This window comes from Paramormyrops kingsleyae, chromosome 14, assembly GCF_048594095.1.
Source record: "Paramormyrops kingsleyae isolate MSU_618 chromosome 14, PKINGS_0.4, whole genome shotgun sequence".
Classification (NCBI taxonomy): domain Eukaryota; kingdom Metazoa; phylum Chordata; class Actinopteri; order Osteoglossiformes; family Mormyridae; genus Paramormyrops; species Paramormyrops kingsleyae.
The window spans coordinates 3,063,940-3,089,632 of NC_132810.1; the positions used below are offsets into that span (position 1 = coordinate 3,063,940).

The 25,693-nt window shown below is 41.8% G+C and overlaps 1 protein-coding gene and 1 long non-coding RNA gene across 2 annotated transcripts; one reads left to right on the forward strand and one right to left on the reverse strand.

Moving 5' to 3' along the window:
• Nucleotides 1-361: 361 nt before the first annotated feature.
• LOC140578424 (uncharacterized) lies at nucleotides 362-6,238 on the reverse strand. The gene is made up of 3 exons (XR_011982624.1): nucleotides 5,870-6,238; nucleotides 5,670-5,794; nucleotides 362-418 (listed from the first exon to the last, which is right to left on the reverse strand). It is a non-coding gene; the product is annotated as an uncharacterized lncRNA (long non-coding RNA).
• Nucleotides 6,239-9,975: 3,737 nt separating this feature from the next.
• Nucleotides 9,976-25,136, forward strand: crip2 (cysteine-rich protein 2). Its single transcript, XM_023827477.2, has 8 exons — nucleotides 9,976-10,149; nucleotides 18,844-18,938; nucleotides 21,114-21,171; nucleotides 21,380-21,514; nucleotides 22,322-22,390; nucleotides 23,455-23,549; nucleotides 23,725-23,782; nucleotides 24,264-25,136. The coding sequence occupies exons 1-8, from the start codon at nucleotides 10,107-10,109 to the stop codon at nucleotides 24,329-24,331; spliced, it is 621 nt and encodes a 206-aa protein (XP_023683245.1). The 5' UTR covers nucleotides 9,976-10,106; the 3' UTR covers nucleotides 24,332-25,136.
• The last annotated feature ends 557 nt before the right edge of the window (nucleotides 25,137-25,693 follow it).

The window sequence follows — 25,693 nt, forward strand, 5'->3', positions numbered from 1 at the left end:
ATGAGTAACATCACCATAAAGTTACACGGCCGTGATGATGGGTGACACAAGTGGGATGCTGGGGACTGGGTTGGCTGTGCTGTTTTTTGTTTGCCATATGTAATGCATTGAATTTAATGCGAAAAATCTAAATTTGTCTTCACTTAAACACGGAACCTGTTATCACATCTTTGCTGTGGCACTTAAAACTTTGTGTGAGAAAAACTCTGCGTGGGATATGAGATATATTCTTTGTCGCCCACTACTTGTTACTCTGTCCTATTCGGCAGCCTTGCGCGGTGATTGGGGTATTGTTGATTCAGGGACACTTCTGTCTTTTTCAGACATTGACGTCTGCAGCTTTCCCACCACTAACCTCAGAGTGGTATCGGCGTTGCCTGGATGTTCAGCTTGCAGCGACAGCCCAGTGGAGTAGCATCTGCATGATAAAACATACGTGTTTACAAACATCGTTCAAATGCATTGATGAAATATGGACACCTACGTCGTTTATTTTTAAAAATAAATAATTGTTTAATCATATAATTATTTTTGGTTTTCTCTGGGCAAAGTGTGTTAATTCTAGACTGTTCTGTAAAACTCCCAGCTAAATCTTTTTCATTTGGAAATAAACAATTATGCAAACTGCTCTGAATTCATTCTTTATCAGCAATATGCTATGTCTGTCACCTTTCCCTTATTACTGAATTATCTGGCCTTTTTCAGGGGATTTAACACATCTTAGATGTTTTATTACGTCTCTCCATTCTGCCTAAACTCTTATTGCGTCTGTCTTTTGTTAGTTGTGTCCTGAAATTCTTTTGACAAAATACCAGCAACAAACTACATGGTATTGTCAGATTAATTTTCCTGACAAACACTATTACTCCGGTTAGATTTAACTAGGTGTGTAAATGCAGAAAGTAACATCACGCAGATTAATCCAGCCAATTCTACTTGAATATTTAGCCCATTAGTAGACCTCTGTTTTAATTTCCATCCATTGATTTTCTGTATCCACTTGTCCTATTCAGGGTCATGGTGGGGGGGGGGGGTCTGGAGACTATGGGCACAAGGTAAGGAACAATGCAGGATGGGACACCACCCCATCACAGGGGGGCACACACACCCGAATGATTTGGTAACTCCAATTCATCTCGGCATGTTTTTGGACTGGGAATACAGGAGTACCTGGGGGAAGCTCTACTATGACATGAATGTGCAAACTCCACACACACAGAGCCCAGTTCCCAGACTTGTGAGGCAACAGTGATGACCGCTGTGTGGCCATGAGACCCACTCTGTTTTAACTTGTAACACATTCCTTCCTCCATAACCAGGAAAATCGGTTAGGTGATGGATGGCTGTGAACCGTTTCTGTATGTTACATCATGGATCATGCTGTGTTGATCAAAATCAATCTAATGTTAATTTTGATCTGAAAGCATCATCACACAGCCTAGTGAAAAAAGGTTATTAAGTGATGTAGAAGCATAACTGTCATGAGAATGAAATGAGATGGTGTTATCTGTGACTTTCAGTAAAGTGAGGTTCTGTTCAGCTGGATTACTTGATGTGCACCACCAATTAGCACATGCTATGTCTCTGTTGGGTAAATAAGAAGCGCTAACTGCTAACCCTATTGCTAATTCATTCCAATTGGTTTATTCTGAAATAAATCAGTGGCTTAAGATGATCTAAAACGGTCTCCAATACAAATTCTGCATACAGAGTGCAGCACGTTGTTAAAAGTGGAAATTTAATTTGTGCTTTAAAATGTTCATGGTGACCAAAATAGAACTGACATTTCCTAGCATCAGTAGACCCTGAAATTTCGCAAAGAAGTATAAATATTTACCCAGATGCAAAGCCAAGAAACCGCCACTTCCTTCTTGAGGAACCCCAAGTGTCTAGCTAACGGCAACATTAAAAGCAAAGTTGTCATCATAAGAGCCTCTGTTATGCACTGTTTTGTCATCCCAACTGTCATCGTGTTTATTGTACCCTAATACTCAGCATTAGATGTCAAGCGTAATATTTATTTTTAGTTGCTTAGGAGACACTTTTACTCCAAAGTAGCTACGATAGTTTACGTGTTTGTGACATTTTTTTCATATTGTTCATACTGCTGGATAATTTTTAGTGGAGCGATTCATGTTGAAGGTACATCAGTAGAGTTCAGACACCATGACTCACTTGAACTCCAGTTTTCAACCTCTCTTCAATCTGTTTCTCACTATTGCTCCCTGCCATTGAATATCGTCAATACAGGACACTGTGATATGGATACATTTTAGCAAATCTTCTCAACAAGGTTTTACGTAATGTTTCCTAAAAAAGGTATAAGTGAGGAGCTTCCATTTGGCTTAACTGTACATTAACAAAGTTGCATATACATGCCATATACTGCATAGTAATAAAGGAAAATTGCATGGCCCTTTGTGAGTTTTATTTTGCTGCAGTACATAAGGCACCCAGCAGAGGTCACCACAAGCAGGTAACGCTCTGCCTGTATGTCTGCTTGTAGTTTAGTACTTTCAAAAATGTGAGACTCGGTCCTGTGATGCTTTGTACCAAAAGAAATGGCTAAATCAGAATGAAGAAAAAATTCTAAGCATGTTTATTTGCATTGTGCCATCCATAATTTGTGATTTTTGATTAACTCGTTTGATTAAATGGCAAAAGGTCAGTACACTTTCCTTAGTGGAACTGCAAGACGGTCATAATAGAGCCTTTAAATTTAGACTGTACTCCGCAGAACCATTCCTCAAAATGGTTATTAGCTGAAAACACTCATTTTATAAATAAAACCCATCCATCTTGTAAACGTTTGTCCTGACCAAGGTCACCGGGAGCCTATCCCAGCCATCACGGGGTACGAAACTGGGGTGTACCACAGACGAGATGCCAGCCCATTGCTGGGCACACGCACAGACAAACCCTACGGGCAATTTACATAACGTTTATTATACATACACTTTCATCCAAGTGAGGATCACAGAAAGGTCGACCAGGGTCCCTGGAGCAACTGGGATTAAGAGCCTTGCTCAAGCACCCAATACATAATCACACAGGTAGCCAGGGGACTTGAACCCACAGGCTTCTACACATAGACACAGCTTCTTAATCCACTGAGCTGTACACTGCTAATTATCCTAACTACATATCATTAGACTAGTCCCGAGCGCCTACAGAAGTGTTGCACATTTTGTTTGTACATTGATTATAACATATTCTTATTTCCTGCTTATTTCAAACAGGATTTTTATTTTTAGTGTGCCCCCCACCTTGGTCACCACCTGAGACACAGTTTTGGGGATCAGAGCCCAATGTCTCCTGTATACAGCACCCCTGGGGATCAGAGCCCAAGGTCTCCCGTATACAGCACCCCTGGGGATCAGAGCCCAAGGTCTCCCGTATACAGCACCCCTGGGGATCAGAGCCCAAGGTCTCCCGTATACAGCACCCCTGGGGATCAGAGCCCAAGGTCTCCTGTATACAGCACCCCTGGGGATCAGAGCCCAAGGTCTCCCGTATACAGCACCCCTGGGGATCAGAGCCCAAGGTCTCCCGTATACAGCACCCCTGGGGATCAGAGCCCAAGGTCTCCCGTATACAGCACCCCTGGGGATCAGAGCCCAAGGTCTCCCGTATACAGCACCCCTGGGGATCAGAGCCCAAGGTCTCCTGTATACAGCACCCCTCGAACAGTTGAGGTTGAGGGTCTTGCTCAAGTGCCCAACGTTGATATGATTACTCTACAAGTCCTAAGATTTGAACCCAACACTTTCTAGACATGGGCACAGAGCAGTAACCTGCTCAGATACATGCCACCCCCTAAATTAATCATAAAGAACTTCAGATAAACCAATGTCACCCAATGCAGGAGCAGTTTAAATAACAAGGCTCTGTGTCACCAATAGATCCCTGACAAGTCCCAGCCCTTGACCCGTTTCCTACGGAGCGTGTCGTGGTTGGTGGATCATCTGCACTGGACAGAGTAAGGCTATGGGCAGGTCATAGGGCAGAGTGCTGGAGCGACGCACTAAGGGACCCATGTAAGGCCAGACAGGCAGCACCGCAGCCTGTTATCAAGGTGCTTGGTAGATAAACCCTATACTGGTCCACAGTGATGGAATGCTCCAGCTCCCCAGAGGTATTTATAGAGAAGGGCGTCCTTTTGGGTGTGGAGAGGGGAATGGGGCAGATAAGATCAACTCGACGCTCCACTCAACAATCAATGCAAAGAAAGGCATGCTGGGAATTCAAAGGAAATAGGAAGTGATAGCTTTAGGCAAATCATCATCATCATTATTATTATTATTAGTATTATTATTATTTCAATTAAATCACTCAACATTATGCCTCCTACTGCCTGGGTTGAGTGATAAAACGTAACCAGAGCATCTTAGTTATATGTGACCATCTTTATAACTGCATTGGAGCAGCACCATTGTCATAAGAACTTTTTCAGCATTGGGAGACATTGAATGAAGGACTGAGGGGTATTGCAGAGAAAGACTACAGCTGCCCCAGAAAGCCACTAAAAACTGTGCCCAGCTGTCTGGCCCCATGGGAATATCTCACCCTCAGCCATTCCAGGGGAAGGGAATGCCAAGAATCTGCAACAACTTGACCATCAATCTGAGCCAGAAAAGCCAACTGGCAAGTATTTGTGAGTGAGGCCTGTAGCGTGATGAGACCAGAACCATGTTCATGTACCAGAACCAGAAGGAAAGGCGATGCAGAACAACAGCTGGCTGTGCCGTCATCAGGGGTCCAAACTCTGGGGCCCGGACTTGGTGCTCGCAGCTTCTCGCACTGACAGATTCACCCATGTACATGATTACATAGATTATTACTCTGGTTAGCTTCATAAACAGCTAGAACTCGTGGCCATAAGTGGAAATTAGCGGGAGAACATTTTTAAACAAATTTGAGGAAGCACTTCTTTACACAGCGTGTAGTTAGAGTATGGAATAGTCTTCCTGCTAGTGTAGCGGAAGCTAAAACCCTGGGTTCCTTTAAATCAGAGCTAGATAAGATTTTAAGAACTCTGAGTTATTAGTTAAGTTCTCCCCAAACAAGCTTGATGGGCCAAATGGCCTCCTCTCATTTGTAAATTTCTTATGTTCTTATGTTCTAAGTTTGATAGTGGCCCTGTGTTTAATGATATTGTTTTAGATCATGAAGGATTTGCCATCTAAACTTTCCCTGCTATACAGGCAGTCATTGTGATGAAGGCTGGACTGATGCTGGGTTCAATAGGTCATTGATAAAGGTTAGTCCTGCATTGACAGACATGTTTCTGCCGGGGGCTCTGGAGACAGACCCCCAGCAATGCTGTGTTGCACTTCCGCAGATTTAGAATGCGCTTACCCATGCGACGGAACAGCGGCTGTGTTTGCCGTAGTCGCCATTTCTGTCAAATGGCTAATCCGTCACCCAGCATATTTTCTGTCATGTACAAACACTCATTTATTTTATATATATTTTCTTTTTTACAGATATACCGCAATACTGCTTTTCAGTGAAATTAAGAAGTGTCTCATTTATGTGAAAATGGACAGATAAAACTAAAACGCTAATTAATTAATGGTGAGTTTATCATAAAAACATCTGCATACAGCCCATCAAAGACCAAATATAACATAACATCCCCCATACCCTGACTTACATGCACAAGTTACCTTGGGTCGGCTTGATCTCACTATCAAGTCCTTTCAAGTAGCTTATAACTTCCGCTTTTCCCGTGTTGCAGAGGTCTTCTCAAACCAGACATGAACTACATCTATCCTCTCACCCTTGAAACAAACTATGGAACATGAACGTTAAGTTTTCATGTGTAACCATAGCAGAGAAATAGTTAAAGCTCAACAAGTATACATACAGTTAGTAAGTAGTGGGACGCTTTGGTGCCCAGGGAAGTGTGCTTGGTGATGAAGGTCCTCACAAGTAAAGTACAGCCAGGACAGAGTGCCAGAGGTTTGAGGAGTATGAAGAGAAGCTCTTGTTTTGGCTGCAAAGGTGCAGAGGTCAGGTCACATTTCACTCGTTCCACTTCCCCTCAAATTCTAACACCTATAAGTTGTCAGGAATACTAGGAGTGGATTAGACTGAGAAAGACTATATCACGTAGTGTGACAGAGAGAGATAGCTAGGTCTGTCTTCCAGTTATACAAGACCAGGCAACAACAGAGGAATATCCTGGTTGTTTATATAAAGAAACATCGTTCCCAGAGCTCTTCCAAGTGGGATCCATGAGTGATTCTGTTGACAAAAAACCCTGTTTATATCGCCCTTCTGTGTATATTGCTTCTATATAAAAACAGGCAGAGATCATAGGTTGGTGGTTGGTGGTTTATATCTGATTTGAGCACAGCTGTGTAATACCCTGAAGAGGAAATTAAGTGGGTTTTAGGTCAAACCTAAGAACAGCGTAAGTCATCATTTTCATATATTTCCAGCTCAAGAGGTCATTTGTTTAAGTCATTGACTATTTTTGTTCATGCATCTGTGAACAGAACCTTTCTCATATGTACGTCATCATCTCTGCCAAAATTGAGTCTTTCAAATAACTGTTGGATGAACCGCCAGTGAATGACGTTTCAATTGGTGCTTCTTAACCACAAGTCCTTTACATATCTTCAATAATGAGTTTTTATCTCAGCATTATAATACTGTAAGACGCACCAATAAACAGAACTGAGGGTCATGGGATTCAGAGGAAAGATTAAGGATTTTTAACAGGGATGGAAACAAAAAAGTTTGCTTAACAGGTTTAACAAAAAAGGTGGCAAGGAACAAAAACAAAGGACAGTCATTTTTGGGTCAATAAAGAACAAAAATGTAATAAATATGGATGCAGCCTTGGACACCAGAGTCTGATCACTTTTAGAGAAAACAATGATTGATTGTGCAGGTCACCAGACTTTGCTGTGCACAAGGACGTCCATTCCTGTCTCACAATTCTCTTGCTGACTCTAAATGGTCAACACAAATCAACAAATAATAATTTGAGGAAAGTGGTACTTGCCCATCTGCCTTTTGAGGGAGCTTGATTCATGATCATAATTATAGGCAATAAAGAAATTGCAGTGGCTGCAGTGCTCTCGGAGGGAGCTTTTCCGGGTTTTCTCCTTGGACCACTGGAGAGCACGCAAGGCAAGAACAGCAGAATTTTCCCTTATGCTGCCGCTGGCTCAGCTTGAATCGATTTCACACTGAGAACCATCCATCTATCCTCAACTGCTTATTTTGGTCTAGATCATGGGTCTACAAGAAATGAAGGCCAATGAAATAGCTTCAAACATCTAGCTACCTTTTCCAGAGAAGTTCAGGAAAAACAATATTATTGCAGGCAAGAGCACAGCCTATTTGTACCCCAAACTGAAACACCATTATATCTGCCACTTGTTTTACTCCATGATTCTATGTCTCACTGTCTTGTTATGTTGGAGTGGAACAGATATAATGTACATGTCATGATGTGCTTGAATCCTCAAGAGGTAAGTTGTTGCTGCAGTGAGGATTTAGTGGCTGCCACCCTTTGCAACAAAGATAGGTTGGCTTCCACAACTCAGACTTCAGTGTTAAAATATCCAGGAAGGAGAATGGAAGCTTTAAACACACAAGAAACGCTAGCAAACTTTCACAGGTGCTCTATCCTAACCGCCTTGTTCTTATCCTCTGTCACACTCCTTCCTTACATTCTAAGTCTGGTCTCTTAAGCAGCTGAAGTGTGATAAGCCCACCACTTACCCTGCCCGATAAACTGAAACTCTTGGAACGTTAGTTAGGCTTTATCTTTGCTGGGGAATGTTCAGTTAACTACTGTAACACGCAGGGACACACACAGACGTATATATTAGCTTTTACAGTCTTTACATTTAAACAGGGTTTCTGATTTCTGCGCAGAGTCATCAGTCATTCTGTAGCTTAGCATGTGGGGCTGTTACTCTTGGTGAGCGAGAGAATCAGACAACCAGAGGTGTACAGGGTCCTGCTGTAAAGATGATCTTTGCCCTGGACAGCCTGGCGGCACGAGGCACCGAATCATATCAAATCACCAAGAGTGGACAACTGTCAGTCCCTGACTGCGAGGGATTAGGCGACTAATAAGGGAATGCGGAGAGCAGGTGATGGGCGTTTCACTGGAACAGGCGTCTGTTCCCAGCATCCCGCATGTGTCCACTCTGGTATGGCAATTTCTGATGCAGATCACACACCCATTTTCTTGTATGTTTGGGAGGGGTGTTGCTAGACAAAAAACTACCCCCCCCCACTCCCCATTACACATGAGATTTTAGTGGGGCACAGCACATAAATACTGGGACACGTGCCCCAGTAAAAAGGAGTCCGGCGACATCCTCAATGCTCAGCTCGGACTAAGCTTAAGTCACATTAGGCTGCGTCATGAAATCAGAGAATTCATAAACTTCACGAGTCTTACGCCTGAACATCTACACAGCATCTCTCTCTGTCTGGCTTTCGTCCCTGAACATCTACACAGCATCTCTCTCTGTCTGGCTTTCGTCCCTGAACATCTACACAGCATCTCTGTCTGTCTGGCTTTCGTCCCTGAACATCTACACAGCATCTCTCTCTGTCTGGCTTTGGTCCCTGAACATCTACACAGCATCTCTCTCTGTCTGGCTTTCGTCCCTGAACATCTACACAGCATCTCTCTCTGTCTGGCTTTCGTCCCTGAACATCTACACAGCATCCCTCTCTGTCTGGCTTTCGTCCCTGAACATCTACACAGCATCTCTCTCTGTCTGGCTTTCGTCCCTGAACATCTACACAGCATCTCTCTCTGTCTGGCTTTCGTCCCTGAACATCTACACAGCATCTCTCTCTGTCTGGCTTTCGTCTCCTCCACGTCTTACCTCTTCTGGCCCTGCTTGTGTGTTTCAACAAAGAAAAGCGCATAAACTCAGTGGCGATATTTAATTCTAAATGATACAGTGTAAGATTATTGGGGAGGTAATATTTGATGCACAGATGGATGAATAGTGGTAAAGATTTTACAGACACTGGGCACATATGCAATTCAAATAAAGAGCCACAATAAATACCAATCCAAACCAAATACAATATCAGCCAAAACCATGTGGGCAAAGAAACTTCCCAACGCCCCACAGGAGTAACACTTTCACTCTCACATTTATGTACATTTATGCATATTCTGTATGTAATTGTTCACCATTGCTGCTTCTTATGCAATATGTATGCATGTGTATATATGTGTGTGTGTGTGTGTGTATGTTATTTATTCTATTAATATTTTACTTTTTGTCCATTTGACGTATGACTGACTTTTGTTTGTTATTGTTTATTTTTGTTTACCTCATCCCAGTTTGCATGCTGTTCCAGAGCAGCGATGTTCCATGTTGGCCGTGTGGGTCAAAGGGGAGAAATGTTTGGGCACATGCATCCTTACATGATGAGATGATTAAAGAATCTCGAATAAAACAGAAATCTGAGAAAACACCTGTTAAATGTCGCAGAGTTTGGCCAGCTACAAAACTGTTGCAGATATGCAAGTAGCTTAACAACCACAATGTTTAACAATAAACAAATGTGAATTGTGTAAATGTCAAGGGGCATATAAAGTAAATTACAGGGCAAACTGGGGTTACTTCTATAATTAGCAACATCTCATTAATTCTAATGTTCATTAGAATGCAAAATGATGTTTTGTAGGCTGTTGTCAAGACATTATCTCTAGGCTACGACTGTGAGTGTCTGTATTATAACTATATCCTGTTGGGTGATACCGCTGTCTTGAAGGAGTGAACTAAGGGACAGGCAAGAGCAACAGAATTCCCATTCATAGCTGGTGAAAGACACTATTGTCCATCTTTCCAGAGCTCTGAGTCTGGGCGGGGGGGCGGGCATGGTGGCCCCACCCAAGCACTGACTGTTTGGGTTTGGGGTGGAAGAGTAGGGCGGGGAAGGGCTGGCGGCGCCGCGAAAGCGGAAACCGAAGGCGGGGCCATGCAAAGTACGCAAAGCCGCTTTCACGGGATGCTCGGTCCGTATAATAAAATCCGCGCCGATAGGTGAGCGCTACAGCGGAGCAGCGTAAAGCACCGGCTTCAAGTATCCTTTCACTTATTAAAACAATGGCATCCAAGTGTCCCAAATGCGACAAAACCGTCTATTTCGGTAAGTTACTTTTCCGAAATGTTTATTTTAGTCAGCCAGCAACTCCTTCGTTAATTATCTTTTATGTTTCAGGAAAATCGCTGCCGGCCGCGTGTCTCTCACGTTCTCATTTATAAACAGTAATTAATGGCTAATTGAACGCGGGCGTAAATGTATCGCGCTGGCTGTAGAAAAGGGCGGATGCTTAACTGGGGGGATGCAAAGCAGCCGCTTTCGCAACCAATTCAACCTGCTTTGTATGAATATCATTTGTAATTATTAGCTGTGTTAATTTTGCTCTTAATATATTTTTTATTTCATTAGTCTGATTGATGTGGTATTAAAAGATTTATTGATAATGTTAATAAAATATCGACTTTTGATGGTTTTAAGGCGGGAGAATGAATCAAAGTCGTAGTTTTGATTACAAATTTCCCTTGATCAGTGCATCTGTTGCTGATATCCATGCTGCCTGAATATATTTATGTACTATATTTGAATATGTGGATAACCTCGACCAATTCCACAAAGATATTGGTAACTGAAAAAATAACCAACAGTGAGCTCAAAATTAATCAAAATATCTATGTAACTAAAAAACTATTTTGGTTTTTCATACATTTGGCCATCAATATTTAAACTGGTTTGAAAGAAGTGTGTTTAGCTAGATTATTATTTTTTTTAATATTATCTGAGTTTTGTGAATTTTCGGTCTACTAGTGGTGGAAGAGGCATCTTAACCAGCACCGGGCTGAGTAGCTTTTAATCTCATGATGACACATTTCTGTTATGGCACCTTATCGAATATTAGGTTGCAGTTTAGACTCTTTCCCGGATGCAGTAGTTCTCAAATAGCATTACCCTCTTTACAAATGTAGCATTCTGGATAGCAGGTTCAGCATTCTATACAGTAATTTCAGTTGTTTTAAGATGTAACACGTTGATCACATTGTCACTGGAGTCATGATACTTGTCATCGATCACATAGGCCTCTAATGATTGGTCTGTTGTCTTTGGTGCTGCCAGTCATCATCACAGGAGAGACCCAAGGGACAAAGTAATTGAATATAACCCATAATAATGCTGCCTGTGCTTTCTGTAGCCATGCCCCTTATGGGCCCTGACCCTAAAGTTAGGGCGCAGGAAGACTGCGGATAAGGTTCGGAATGTACTGAAGCTAGAGGAAAAAAAAAATAACTACTTGCACTTCTTCCATTTAATAGACCTAAAACCTTACGCCATAAATGCAGAAAGCCACCTTCTGGAATTATTTTTCTTCTCCACTAACATTCTATTTTTATTTTGCTACATCTGTCTGGCCACAGTACTTAGAGCTCTCAGTGAAGGGTGGGGTCCTCTCGGAACCGAAGGAATGCTGGACACTGTCGTAGCTTCTGTAGGAGTGGAAAATCAGGAGATGCTATTTTGATCCCGCCGTACCCTAACAAATGATCTTAGAGAGACCCATCTCCACTCGTGCTTATAAATAACATTCATTTGAGACGCCGGCCATATATTGCCGGGTTCGCCGCATATTTAGCCATTTCATGCTTGGAGTCCACATGCATGGACGGGTCTGGAACTTTTTAAATAGAGCTGACATTTGTCTCTGCATTTCGGAGTTAAAAGAAAACATCTAAAAATATCTGACTTTTAATAATTCATCCATGAAATGGGAAAATTACCTCCTTGGAGGATTTCCACTTGCCCTGTAATCTTTAGCATAATTAAGAAGAGTGAGTGTGTGTGGGGTGGGGGGGGTTAGGGGGGGTTAAGGGGGTTAAAAGGTTTGACCCCAGAGGTTACCTGGAGTCAGGATCCAACTTAAAACACTGAATTGATTACTTACGGAATACCATAGCTAATTTGTAGTACAGCCATTCTGATTCCCTTTAATATAATTGCTAATGTGCAGTACTGCATTTATTTTAAGAGAATTAAAAATGTGTACATGTTGCTGTAGGACCAAATTAGTGTGGTATCTCTTTCTTAGATTAAATGGACTGGAGTCATTAAATCGGAAGGAAAGTCATACCTGCAAATGATTTGGAAAGGAAGTCCCAAGTGTTTAGCAGGATTAACTATGCTAACAAATTTTAGTTTCTGTCGTAACAGATGTGCATTATCGAACTATACAGGAAAACAATAATTAAATAATTCTAAAATTATTCAATAGTATAAATTAGAGGAGAAATGCAAGGTATGAAATAAAAAGATGCATCTTTATTGTCTTTTAGTGGTAATTGGATTCTCCTTATTATGTGAACATTGTGCTTCAGGCTGTGTAACCAGACTACATAGACAGATGCTGAGATTTGGTGTAGCCTGCATATCAATCGTTACATGAACGGGCAGAAGCACATCTTCCCAGGGAGCCTGGGGGAGGGGCAATGCTGCAAATCAGACAAATTAATTATTTGTTTTGAGATAAAAAAATAATAATAATAATAATATTTTTCCTGCGTGTGAACTGAAGATAAATTGCATTGTCTCTCTGGATAAAAATCTATCAGATAGCTAACCCGCTCAGTGACTGCCCATTCCTTTTACTTATTCCCAGTCTCAGTTACAAGTCAGAGACGTAGACTGTCCCCCTCCTATGACATAATGTTCAGCTTTTCTTTCTTGCTCTTATTGACTCTCACATCTCAGGCTGAGAGCTTTTTCTGTTTAATTAAGGTCAGTTTTTATAACCAGGCGTCAGAAGCATCATAATGAATTATGGCATCTCTGTTAAGCATGGGCCCCTGCTTCAGGCATAGAGCTCTCAGTACAGAGCATGAAGACACTGATATCTTGGCTGCCATTCCCATCACCTCATGTTCCCATGTCCTAGTGGAGCATAAATCCATGTCATCTCTGTATGACTTTCAAACTGAGGCATAGACATCTCTATTAATCTTTATCAATAACATTCAGCAGACATTTTTACCCGACAAGTCTTCCATAACATTAATAACATACATCTACGTACCTTTATCAAATGATTATGTATAAACCTATTAGGAGGATATATACTTCATATTGTTACTCTAAGCATCTGTTTATTAATACAGGTCGTCGTTGACTTGCGCCCTATGCAGGTTATGAATGATCGACCTTACGACTGTTCTGATGCCTCAAACCTGCGGCCACCACGCAGGGCGAGTGCTGTCTAGCGTGAGAGTATGACAGTTTTTAAAAAGATTGAAAAACACCAAACAATATGACTTAAATATGATGACATTTTATTATACAGTATACATGTAATCATTTTTGCATATAAAATAACGACCGAATCAACTTACAACCGGTCAGTCGAAACCGATCGCGGTCGTAAGTCAGAATATACCCCGATCAGAATATACCCTGATCAGAATATTCCCTGATCAGAACCAGCATCTTTATTGCTACATGACCAAGGCCAGTGGAAATTTCTGTTGGCACAGCATGCTGCTGTTTGGAGACACCATGACAATATACAAGTATCAATTGGGGCACAATATAGACTTTTAATTCAAGACACAAGACACATAATAGAGGGGAGTAAATGCATGGTATTAAGATGTCAGGCCATCATAGGGCACATAAACGTATACAAACACACACACACACACATACCGTTTAAAGACACCAGTTAACAAAGTCCATGTCTTTGGGGGATTCTTGCAAACTCCGCACCCAGAATGGAGGTGGGATTTGACCCCTAGCTCTATTCCTGGGTTTTCCTACTGCGCCACCCAATATATTTACCCAGGTTGGGGCCATTCTGGAATGCATTAATCAGTTACATTCCAAATCAGGAAATGGAACTGGAGTTGGGATCGGAAAACAAACTATGGGGAACAGTTCAGGAATTGAATTGGAATTTCAGGGAGGTTTAAATTCCAACTCCAGTTCCATTTCCTGATTTGGATTGAAATCGATGAATGCATTCCAGAATGGCCCCAACCCTGATATTTACAGTACCAGTCAAAAGTCTGAACACACCTACTAAAAGTAATTTGTTTTTCAACAAGATAGCACCCCAAAGCACAGCTCAAGGTTATGTGAGTACAGTATTATCTTGTGAACAAGGAAAGATATGTGCTGTGACAGATGACCTGGCCCCCACAATCCCCCGACCCAAACCTTATAGAGCTAGTTTGGGATGAGTTGGATTGAAGAATAAGGGCAAGGTAGCCAACTTGTGCCCATATGGTGAATGACAAATGCATTAAAAGCGGCTGTATCCAAACTTTCGACCAGTACTGCTGCTGTCTGACACTTTTTTTTAAAGTAACAAAATAATTGCTCAGGAAAATCCTTTAAAATAAATTTTGAAAATCTTGATGAAACTTAGAATCAGAATGATTTCACTTTCCTAGTCGAGTCTTATTAATCATTACTGCTTACCTATAATACCCTAAATCATGGTTTTTTAGATATTAAAATATATTGTTGGAATATGACCATAGCTTGGTTTACATTTTCATCTGAGCGACTGAGTTTAGATATTTTAGGTTTTACAGATAATGTGGTCAGTTTGTCTATGTATGATGACATGTAATTTAATTAACAGAACTTAGCCTGTTAATATATTTGAACCTGTTGCTTAAATTCTATTGTGGAAAGTTAGTATCCAGTGACGTAAAGGAATGAATGGAGACTTGGCTTGAGCCAAGTCAGTTTCTAGAACTCTCCTGACCAGCAGTATCCGTCAGCGGTGGCATCACGGTTCAGTGCCTTGGCGCCTTTTTGGGTTTTCTTTGTGGGGGAGGGAGAGGAAGCCTTTGCCTTGGGTGCAGTTTGCACTGGCATTGCGTCAGCCTTGGACCTGCCCCCAGAACCACTGGTCACACCCAGCAGTTTAGACAGAGGGGAAAAAATGCCAGCATGTGCCCAGTTTTAGAACTGGACCATTATTGTCTGAGGGATGGGTCATTTGGCCTGATGTCATAATTTTTTGTTCTAAATATGGCCATTTGGAAAAAAACAATTCAAGCATGGAAATAAAGTGACCACAGAAGTGTATGTGAGTGTGTGTGTGCTTAACGTCATTTGGAAGGTCTCTCAGAGGGACATTCTACACTGACCACACAGTCCACAGTGTCCTCAGCTTGGTGCACATCAAAGGGGTTTATATAGCAGAACAGTGGCACCATGTGGACGGCACCTCTGGACTGGTGATGGCAGTGGGACGCAAGAAGCAGATGGTGTGACTGATGTCAGGAATAGCAATCTGCCCTATTTACTGTATTACATATTATTACGTATTGACAAAAATGAAGCCCATGGCAAACAGACTTTAACCAATTGATACCCACCTAATGTCATGCTAATTCTACATATAACCGTGTGTGTTTATTGTGAATGATTAGAATTGAAATTTGTCCCAAGTGTACTCCTGTCGTCTATAGATACAGCATATGATCCCATTGATACTGGTAGTATCGAGGTTAAATGAATAAAGATATTCCGATGCTTGTCGAACCCCTGCTCAGTATCCCACTGCAAGCTCGAGTTCCACCTCTCACAGGATTACACTGAACACTGGAAATGCACTGATGTTATGTGTAGAAGCACAACACACCTCTACAGTTTATATGCTGCATAGAAATCTGTATATGGCTGTTCTTGGCAATATGCCAAAAACAATAATATTTATATGATATATGATATTACTTTAGATATTAGAAGTTATGTATAGTGAATTCATTTCTTTTACTCTGTTCTTGTAGTCTGTCACTGTTTAAAATTCAACAGCTTTTTGGTCAGTCACAGGTTATGAAGCACTTCAGCTAATTTTTGAAGACAATGTGCATTTCTAAATTAACTAAATTCAATTTATAATAGTAAAACTAGATATAATGAAGTGGACTTTAAGTACTTTACAGAAATACTGGCAGTGCAACTGATATGTACAATAATACTTGAATTGACATGATTCAAGTTCAGATCTTAATCTGCCAGCTCTCAGTGATACTTTATAGGTTTATTTTGGATGTTGCCAAGTGAGAGAACAAATGTAGCATTTCTGCCGGAAAAGTGCAACATGGTGGAACGTGCAGATGTTTCTTGGACGGCGCTTAATCGTTTGCATGGACTTTACGCAATTTTGTCAGCAGATCCAAGATCAGATGCTTCCGCTTCTCACCCTAAAATGAGAACCCGGGGTGATCCGCTTGGCACCCGGCTGGGTTTCTGCTGTTGAGCTGTGCTGTTTAGGTGCCAAATCATTGTGGCTAGTAATTAAGAAGCAGTAATTAAACACCCCGGAATATAATCACCCATTCTGAAGGCCCCAGAAGATGCTGGTTAAATGAATGCTTCCTCCTGACTATTTTGCTTTGCAAGTGCCCATCTAATTATCACGACGTCTCGCTCTCTCTTTGTTAGCCTGATCTGCTTCTTTGTTTGGTGGCCACCAAGTACTTGAAGACAGACAGCCACACGCTTCACTCATTAGGGAATAATATAATATATTAATAATATAATATTAATAATATAATAATATATCATTTCGGTGTGTTGATCTAGCTAAAATAGAGACAAATGCAGGTATCTCCAGATTTTTGACTGGCACTATAGAAAAATTACTGGGTGAAATTCAGACTCTGCCTGCGTAGATTAGTGACTCCTGATTGTCACACGCCGGCTTCACTCAGCCTGCAATGTCACAGCTTAAACATGGCACATTACCTTTCACTTGTGTCTTGACTGTAGTGTTAATTTTTTAAAAGCCCAGCTCTTCAAAATGCCACACTCAAACATTTGTCTCTTTGAAACACTTAATCTTGATCGAAACCATGGCAACTAAGTATATTTTTGGCCTGGTTGCATTTTTATTTGAAGGGGAAAAACAAACTTGCTCTGTGTGAACATACAAGGTCCCAGTTTTGATATAAAATGATTATCAGAAAATAAAAAAGAACCTAGATCCACAAATGCCCATTTACCTAATTTCTTTTCCTCCAAAAATCCAATGACAGAACTGCGAAATGGGGTCTTTGGTAATTGATTGTACAGTATTAGCGATGATGTTTTGACTATAAATTAGTAAGCGACAGAGTTGTAAGAGCGACCACCGCAGGCCTGGAGGACTAAAGCACCTCTTTCACCTTTCATAGGTTATATGCTTTTCCTGTCATAGTAATTGTACTGTAGAATGTAAAGGACCGGTGGATTGTGAAGCCCTTATTGTAGATTCAGGACTTATTTTGCATGCAGGGATGCCCCCCAGTAAATAGACCTTTGGCTATAAATTATTAATAATTTGTGTCCCCCCCCATATGCCATTTTTTTCACACAAAAAAAGTGTTGTTGTTTTTTTTTGCCTGGTTTGTATGTACTTTTGTATTCTTCCTTTTGTCTGGGGACTTTTATATATTGTATGTGTTGTATGAGCCACACCTACAGCAATTCCCCTCCTGTTTTTCCATTCACTCTTTCACCTGAGTGCCCAACTGGCAAAAGGTTCTGAAGGGATAACTGTGCAGATGCATGAGGTTTTACAAAGAACTGTGGCCTTAAATAGCCCTGAGTAACAAAATAAAGAATGTCACCAGCTTTTATCATGGGAGCCTTGGGATGTGACCTTGGGAAATGTCTGTCTGTCTGTCTCTCTGTCTGTCATCAGTAGCCCATAATCAGCACCTATGACGTTGTTAGTCTATTTAATTTATTTAAGTTCGCAGAGAATTAACTGGGTGCCAGAAAGACAAACATAGCGGTACTCTGGAAACGGTTGGAGTGGGCATGTGGAGGCTGATGTAAAACAATGACTCTTTTTGACAAAGAGACAAGAAAGAGTGAGATTTCAGGAAACGGAGGAAAGAGAGTTTGACATCCGTCTGGTGTGTGTGGCAGCGATAAGAAGAGCTGTTTCCTCCAGTGTGTGTCGGCTCAGCATGCCGGCCTTCCTGCATTGTTTGGAGACAGAGATTTATAATTGGAAGGTGTATAATTAGGGCAGCTAGCCTGTCTGGGCGAGGAACAGGGAAGCAAAGGAGCCAAAGGAGTGCTGAACCAGGACAAAGGATTTAGTTTCGGCCGTTCATGCAGTGCCGGCCAGCTGCACACTGGCAGAGCCCACTTCCTCCCCCCTTAGACATGACATCATAACTCCCACTGCTTTCCACCTTCCTCTCAGCTGGGCCTTTATCCAGTGCCGACACCCATACCCTGTAACACCCACACAGCCGGAACTATCAAACTATTAAAAAGAAATGCCCTGATTCTCCCTATGGCTGTGGGGCATAGGTCACGCACATTTATTAAATACTGATGGAGTTTTAAATAGGGCGGCACCATAGCGTAGCGATTAGCACAGTTGCCTTACACCTCTGGAGACCAAGGTTCGAGGGTCTGCCCCGGATCTATGTGTGTGGAGTTTGCATGTTCCCTGTGTCGTCCTGGGGTTTCCTCTGGTTTGTCCATAGCAGTGAATGGTGTGAGTGCTATGCAAAGGGTCGGTGCCTCATCCTGGGTTATTCCCTGGCTCTGGCCCCCACATGGGACAAGTGGAAGATGGATGGATGGATGGATTTTTAATAACTAAACAATACATTAGAATCCTACTCTAGATGGTCATACTCTTATCCAACTTCCAGGTGGGCAGGGGATTGTGTGAGTAGTATCAGAACGAGTAAACAATTGATTTAATTGCCCCAAATTAATATTGTTTACCTTGTATGTGTGAAATCCTCTCTCTCTCTCTCTCACTGATTTGCCTTCTCTCACCCTTTTACATCGTAGCTGAGAAGGTGTCATCCCTAGGGAAAGACTGGCACAAATTCTGTCTGAAGTGTGAACGCTGTAGCAAGACCCTGACAGCAGGGGGCCACGCCGAGGTGAGTGCAAACTGTGAGGAGGGTGAAGACGATAGGGGGGGGGGGGGGTGCAGAGTACATTCATAAAATTCACACTTACACATATGTGCACAATCATTCTGTGCGAGGAAGTATGTTCTATGAGAAATGGTTGCTAATGAAAAGTTTCTAGATGATCATACTGGCATTGTGAATAGGTCTCCTCTCACATTCATTAGGAAGTTGTTTCATTGGTATGAGGCCTAAGCCTGACCTCGACTGATTTGTGACGCAAATCTCAGCCAAAAAGGCAGGAAAATAACATCTGTCACAGCTGGACATAGACTTAGAAAGACAGACAGGAATGCCCTTCAGTTTGTCGTATCTGACATCCAATTGCATGGTTCACCTTGTGAAAAACAAACAACCTGTCATTTCAAACACTTGCCAAGGCATTCTTGTGTCCAATGTCCCAGTTTTCTTCAGAGGAATGTTTTGAGCCCTGCGTGACTGGAATTGCCTCCTTTTTTGTAATACAAAGTGATTTCCTGCTATAACCTTTGATGTACCAGTACCTTACGCTGGCCTTGCTCTGTTACGTTCTTACTGTTCAATATTTCTATGCATATCTGAATTTTATCACTATGAAAATAAGCCCTAAAAAAATAAGATCGATAACCATTGATGGCTAGATATGGAAACGGTGTTTGTGTTCTTCGTAAGGCAACTGGAAGTCATCACCACTGAGCCAAGTAATGAAGCAGACTTACAGTAAGAGAACCAGTCATGGCTAACTCTTATCGCTTCCTGAGGGAATATGGCCTCATTACCGGGGTACAAAAGCTTATTTGGTTCTCTAGTTTAGTGGCAAATGGCAACGGCCATTGCTCTGGTAATTATATCCCTCTCTTACGTAAAATGGTTATCCATCCCTCATGGGGTGAAGTACAAGTTTCTTTGAGCAGAAGCCCAGGACTGTGTATAAAAATATCAGAATATTGTGCAAGAATATGGGACAGGTTGTGGTCTTGGGCAAAGGGTCTAGCTCCTGTATTGTGGAAAAAGCAACCAAGATCCAGATAAACAGCAGACAGATCCTGAAAGGGAAAAAAAGAACCAAAATAGCTGGTTCTAGGGTCTAGACTGAAGTAATCAACAGAAATGTAGATTATGACTACATAATCCGGAGGTTAACTGTTGCATTTCTTGTATGTGCACATTTTTCCACGAAGCTCTGTGTGTGTGTGTAATCTTTGCGATAGCCAATCATTAAAGACACAACACACGTTGAATACATTGTTGTTCATGGCAACAGCTAATGTGGATTATCAGTCCCTGTCTGGTTATTTTTATAAAGCTTTCGTAAGACCTTTATCTTATGTTGGATGTCCAAATAAGGCAAAGTGGGCAGGTTACATCTCAAATATAAAATAAATACCTTCCTGTGGCTATCTTTGTTGGCACATAAGAAAAGCCAGGCATTGGCAGCCAAGTTGCCAAGCTCTGTTCAACATTGCCCCTTTCCTGGGTGGCTCTGTTTCATTCATCAACAGGGTCTGTCTCCTGGAAACCAGTTCTCATGTTATCTAGGTTGGAAACATCTGTACAGTCTGGTCCAAGGAGAGAAACCTGCTGGTACTGCTGTAGCTCAAGTGGATCCAGGATGCAGGATTAAAATAGACATCATTCTTAAAACGGAAAGGAGAGGCCAAGCCAACTGTCTACATACACATTCTTGACGGTTGTTTTCATTGGTGGACATTTTGCCTCATATCTTAGTGGTAAAACATTTTCTAAATATAGGATATAATTTATTTTTAATGCAGCTAAGTACTGGGAGAGCTTGAACATTACATTCCAGATACCATTTTGTAGGGCTGTGCAGAGACTTTTTGAAGTATTCAGTATTCAGTACTCACCCAGTACTCACATTAAATAGTTCCAGCAAAATTAGCAGGTGCTCATGCACCCCCAGTCCCACCCTTCTGTAAGTGCCTACCATTAATCAGCCTTGTCATAGACTAATACTTATATACACAGGAAGTTTTATTTCTGCTTAATTTGGCAAAGAAATGATGATGTGAAACTATGCATTTCAGTGCTATTAATATAACAGGAAAGATTAAATATTTTGAGCAAAATTAGCATGTATGTCACCGATTACGCATGGCGGTGCCTTGACTCTTTCATACTTTAGTTTTTTTGTTCTTCCCACAGCATGATGGGAAACCCTACTGTCACAAGCCTTGCTATGCTGCCCTCTATGGACCAAAAGGTGAACTTCCTTTATCTATTTTCATTCGGTCCACCATGTTTTGAAACAGGCATTAAGTGTAAGAAGGTCTGTAAACCAACCCAGTATAAAGATCTGTATAAAACTGATATGGGCTAAATCCACCAGAGAAGTTTTTTAGAGCGACTGCTATGTAAGTGTCCTGCTAAGAGGTGGATTAGCTGGTGACCCGATCACTGTCATTACACAGGCGTGAACATCGGGGGTGCCGGCTCCTACGTATATGAGGCTCCTGCTAACAATGTGCCTGCCAGTGTTCCCGTTGAAGCCCCCCCCAAACCGGCAGAGAAGATTGCATCTGCCCCCCCCAGGGGCCCCTCAAAGGGTAAGCGTAGAAATCCAGAACCCATTTCCCATGAGCACCTGAGTGACCTGTCCTCTTTCTCCAGGCTTTGCAAAGGGGATGTGCTAAGCGTTAAAAAGGCAGTGTGTTTGTGCGGCTGCTCATTCACAGTGGAACTGTCTGATAGCCCGCAGTGGAACTGTCTGATAGCCCGCAGTGGAACTGTCTGATAGCCCGCTTTCAGCACTCCCTCTGCAGGAAGCTCAGTTTTCCAGCTATTGTAGGACAGTGGGTGATGGCAGACCCTTCTAGAGCTGTGGGTCAGAGGGCCCACATCCTGTTCCCACATCCCCCCCCCCCCCCCCCCCGACTTTCTCACTTTTGCTCATGCACTCGCTGTGTATGAAGATACAACAGCTGTGCTCCAAACTGAACTCCGTATGTCTGAGTTTACGTTACCAACAGGGTGATAGTACTTTGGGAAGTTTGCTGGACAGACCAAGATTCCACATTTCATTAAATTAAAATTAATGTAGAAGTTTGTCCTATGAAGGAAATTCATTATTCGGGACATTAAAAGAGTCACAGAACATTTGACACAAAATGCACTAAAGGGCACATCCATAAATATGATCAGAAAAGCTCTCGCACAATCATAAATATTATTTCAAAAATAGTCACATGTGTTTGTTTTGTCAATGAATAAAGTACATGCATGCAGTTTATCATCTGGAAAAAAAGTTACAGAAGATTGCCAATGGATACATATTGTCTTTAACATAGAACTAGAGTTATGCATCACAGTAGAACGGACATCCTATGATTAATTTAAAATCTGTCTAATTTCAGCCGGCAACATCACAACCTTCTCCGGGGAGCCCAGTGTCTGCCCTCGTTGCAATAAGAAGGTGTATTTTGGTAAGACCTGCATTCCTCCCCTCCCACACCTTCCTAGGTCAGCATGGGCTGTCAGCACAGCTTAGTGTAGAGGCAGTTTGCGAGTGGAGAGAACATTTTGAGGAGCTACTCCACAAATCCTGGCTCCTTCTGATGGGGGGGGGGGGGGTCCTGGTTCTGTCCCACTTCACATCCCCACAAGTTCCATCCCATAAAATTAATGGAAGGCCAGCTATTAATGTATTGTGTTATTAAGCTGATGATCTGCAGTATCTGAAAAAGCAGCAGCGGTGATCTGATCCATGCCAGTTACTCACTGCATTTTTTCTACTGCCTAATTCATATAAGAGGATTTTCAGGCTATGCAGTCGTGCTTTTTACTAGTGAGCCAAAACCACAGTGGAATTGCTTTAAAGCAGCATTTTTTGGCCGCCTTTTAACCCAACCTGGAATCAGTCAAATTAAAAGTGGGACATTCAATCAACAAGTCATGACTGACAGGCCATGATAATCCCACCCATTGTGGAGAAATTTCTCCCATTGCTAATTTTTTAATTTTTTTTTGCATGATGTTAGTGGACTAAATTCCCGAAAAGAGGACTGAAAGTAAAATACAAAAAGTCTACTGTTTATTAACATATATAAAAATGTTCTTGAAATCCATCCATCCATCCATCCTCCAAACCCTTATTCCAACCAGGGTGACCTAAAGTCAGCAGGGATACCCCCCCCCCCGAACAGTACGCCTGTCCATCACAGGGCATATGCACACACCTGCAGCCGATTTAGGGATGCAAATCAGCCTTAACACATGTTTTAAGACTTTAGGAGGAAATCCGTCAAATTCCACATACGGAGAGGAAGCTGGATTCAAACCCACGTTCCTGAATGTTTTAGGCTGAGAATCACTGCTTTATTATTGGCTGACAGAGGTCCTGCACCCACATTCCTCCTCCATGGATCAGGCTCCATGCCGTTTTTAAAGTATCAGGTCCTCCAAAGGTTCCTTAATCGCGTCTTTGTGGCAGCAATATGGGCACTTGGGTTCTTCTTTCTGCGGTGACATGAGCTTTTTCACCACTCAGCGGAGAAGGTGACTTCCCTGGGGAAGGACTGGCACCGGCCTTGCCTGCGCTGCGAGAGGTGCAACAAGACCCTGGCAGCAGGAAGCCATGCAGAGGTGAGTGTAGGAACCTTGGAGTTCGGGGCCAGCTTGTGCAAGAGAGGAGGAGGACGAGGAGAACGGCACATCGAGACAGGGAACATGGAAGCAGGCACTGGAGAAATGTTTTAAAAGTGTACATGCAAATACCTGTCCAGTGTATTGTTTCTGACGATGATTTGTTTTTTAACAGCACGATGGACAGCCATACTGCCACAAACCATGCTATGCCGTCCTCTTTGGTCCCAAAGGTATTTACAGCCACCTCTAGGGGGAGCTACTGCTACACAAAAAGAATGTGACCATTTCCTGCTTGTTTTCTCAAAATGGTTATTTTCAGTGCTCTGCTGGAAAGACACTTTTAACATATTCGTTTTCAGTCAGGAAACTTGAAAAGGCATACAGCACCTTACAAAGAATAATGGAAAGTATTCCGAGAATAACATTTTTAGGGAAAAGATAATATAGTGGTCAAGAGCCTGCGATGAGTCTGTAGCACGCAGATTCATTCCTCAGGTGAAATCCTGAACTCAGTCTGAATCACTTCAATAAAATATCCATCTGGATAAATGGTTATAAATGAGAACTTTAACCCAGGAATGACACTAAAGAAAAATAGCAAGCTACTCAGTTGTAAGAACTCCTACAGTAAATCAGTCAAATGTTATCATTGATGACGGCGGTTTATCACAGTTGGAGTCACAGAAGTCTGTTTATCGCCTTTCATCACAGGGGTTAACACTGGAGGAGTTGGCAGCTACATCTACGACAAAGAGCCAAGCACTGAAACTCAGCCTTAAGGGATCTGCCTCATGAGCGACACTGTCTAACACCATCACCCTCCTCTTCAGGCATAAATACCTACTGCTATAATCCTTAAGCAAATCGCCCAGCTCACCTGACCTCTGTGGTGTTTACCCACTGTATCACAGTCTTTCTTAATGGCAGGGACCTAATGCATTCATATATATGTGCATGTCGCAGTGAGAGCATGTAAGACACTCTGTCAGGCAGCCGTACGCTTTATGCATGGAGTCACCCTCTTTTCTGATGGTGTAGTAAATGAATGACAAAACAAAAGAAATTGTTGCCATACTTTAAAGTCTGGAGGTCTCACCTTCCAGAGAATGCACAGATATGACAAGGCTCCAGTTCAAATGGACTTCAGTGTTTTTACTAGACAAAAGTATGCAAAGGAAATGATGAAATGCATATATATACCTGGCTCAAGAAAGAAGACAGTAATTTATGATTAAAATTATCCCTGTGGTTTTTCTCCCATCCACAATCCAATTTGCAATTCTTGGTAATAGGAAGTAGCCAATAGAAACTTAATTGTCCTTAATACATTTTCTGAAAGAATGTGCTTTAGTACTATATTGCTGTCATTAGATGATATTAATGACCATTTTTCTGTAATAGAGCTTTAAACATTATGACTTTGAATTAGAAATAACATGCCTCAATCCATGTCATTTTTAACAAGATTTATATAGTGTGTCATTTTGTATTTTTGCTGGTTTTTACGACCCGCGCTACATTGAACACAGTATTCTGTATGGTTTCCAGCTCATTGAATTTCATTAAAATGCATGTAAGAATCAACTTTAAATAAATTCATACAATTAAAAAAATAATAATAATGGATGGATGGATGGATGGATGGATAATCCTCAATAAGTGCTTATCTGGAGCTAAGGCAGGTGACACAATACAGGGGACGTCTGTCCATCACAGGACATGAGGCAGGTGACGCCATAGAGGGAACGTCTGTCCATCACAGGACATTATCACTTTCACATGCTAGTGCAAATTAGAGTTACAAATTGTTTGTACCATAGATGGAAATACAGACAAGTTATAGTCCCTGATATAGTATATTGTCAGCACTTCAAGGTAATAATGAAGAAGCTGGTTTTAGGTGGGTCATACTTGCATAATAAGATAACAGTATACAGTACGTTACGCTGCCTTGACAAGCAGAAGTTCTCAGTCCAACCCTTCTGTTGAGCTCATCTGCTTTTAGAATCAGCAGACTAGCCCTTTGATTACATGAATGACTATTTAGCGCTTATCTGTATCACCCATTAAATCAGTTGCACGTCAGAAGGAATATTTGAGGTAACTGTCAAACTTAAAAGCACTGGGTTAGGATTTCATTC

Bases quoted from the DNA above. Each gene is read 5' to 3' on its own strand.
- crip2 (XM_023827477.2), top strand. From the start codon at position 10,107: ATGGCATCCAAGTGTCCCAAATGCGACAAAACCGTCTATTTCG. The intron at 21,172-21,379 runs GTGAACTTCCTT...GTCATTACACAG, and splicing joins TGCCCTCTATGGACCAAAAG to GCGTGAACATCGGGGGTGCC. The intron at 21,515-22,321 runs GTAAGCGTAGAA...GTCTAATTTCAG, and splicing joins CCCCAGGGGCCCCTCAAAGG to CCGGCAACATCACAACCTTC.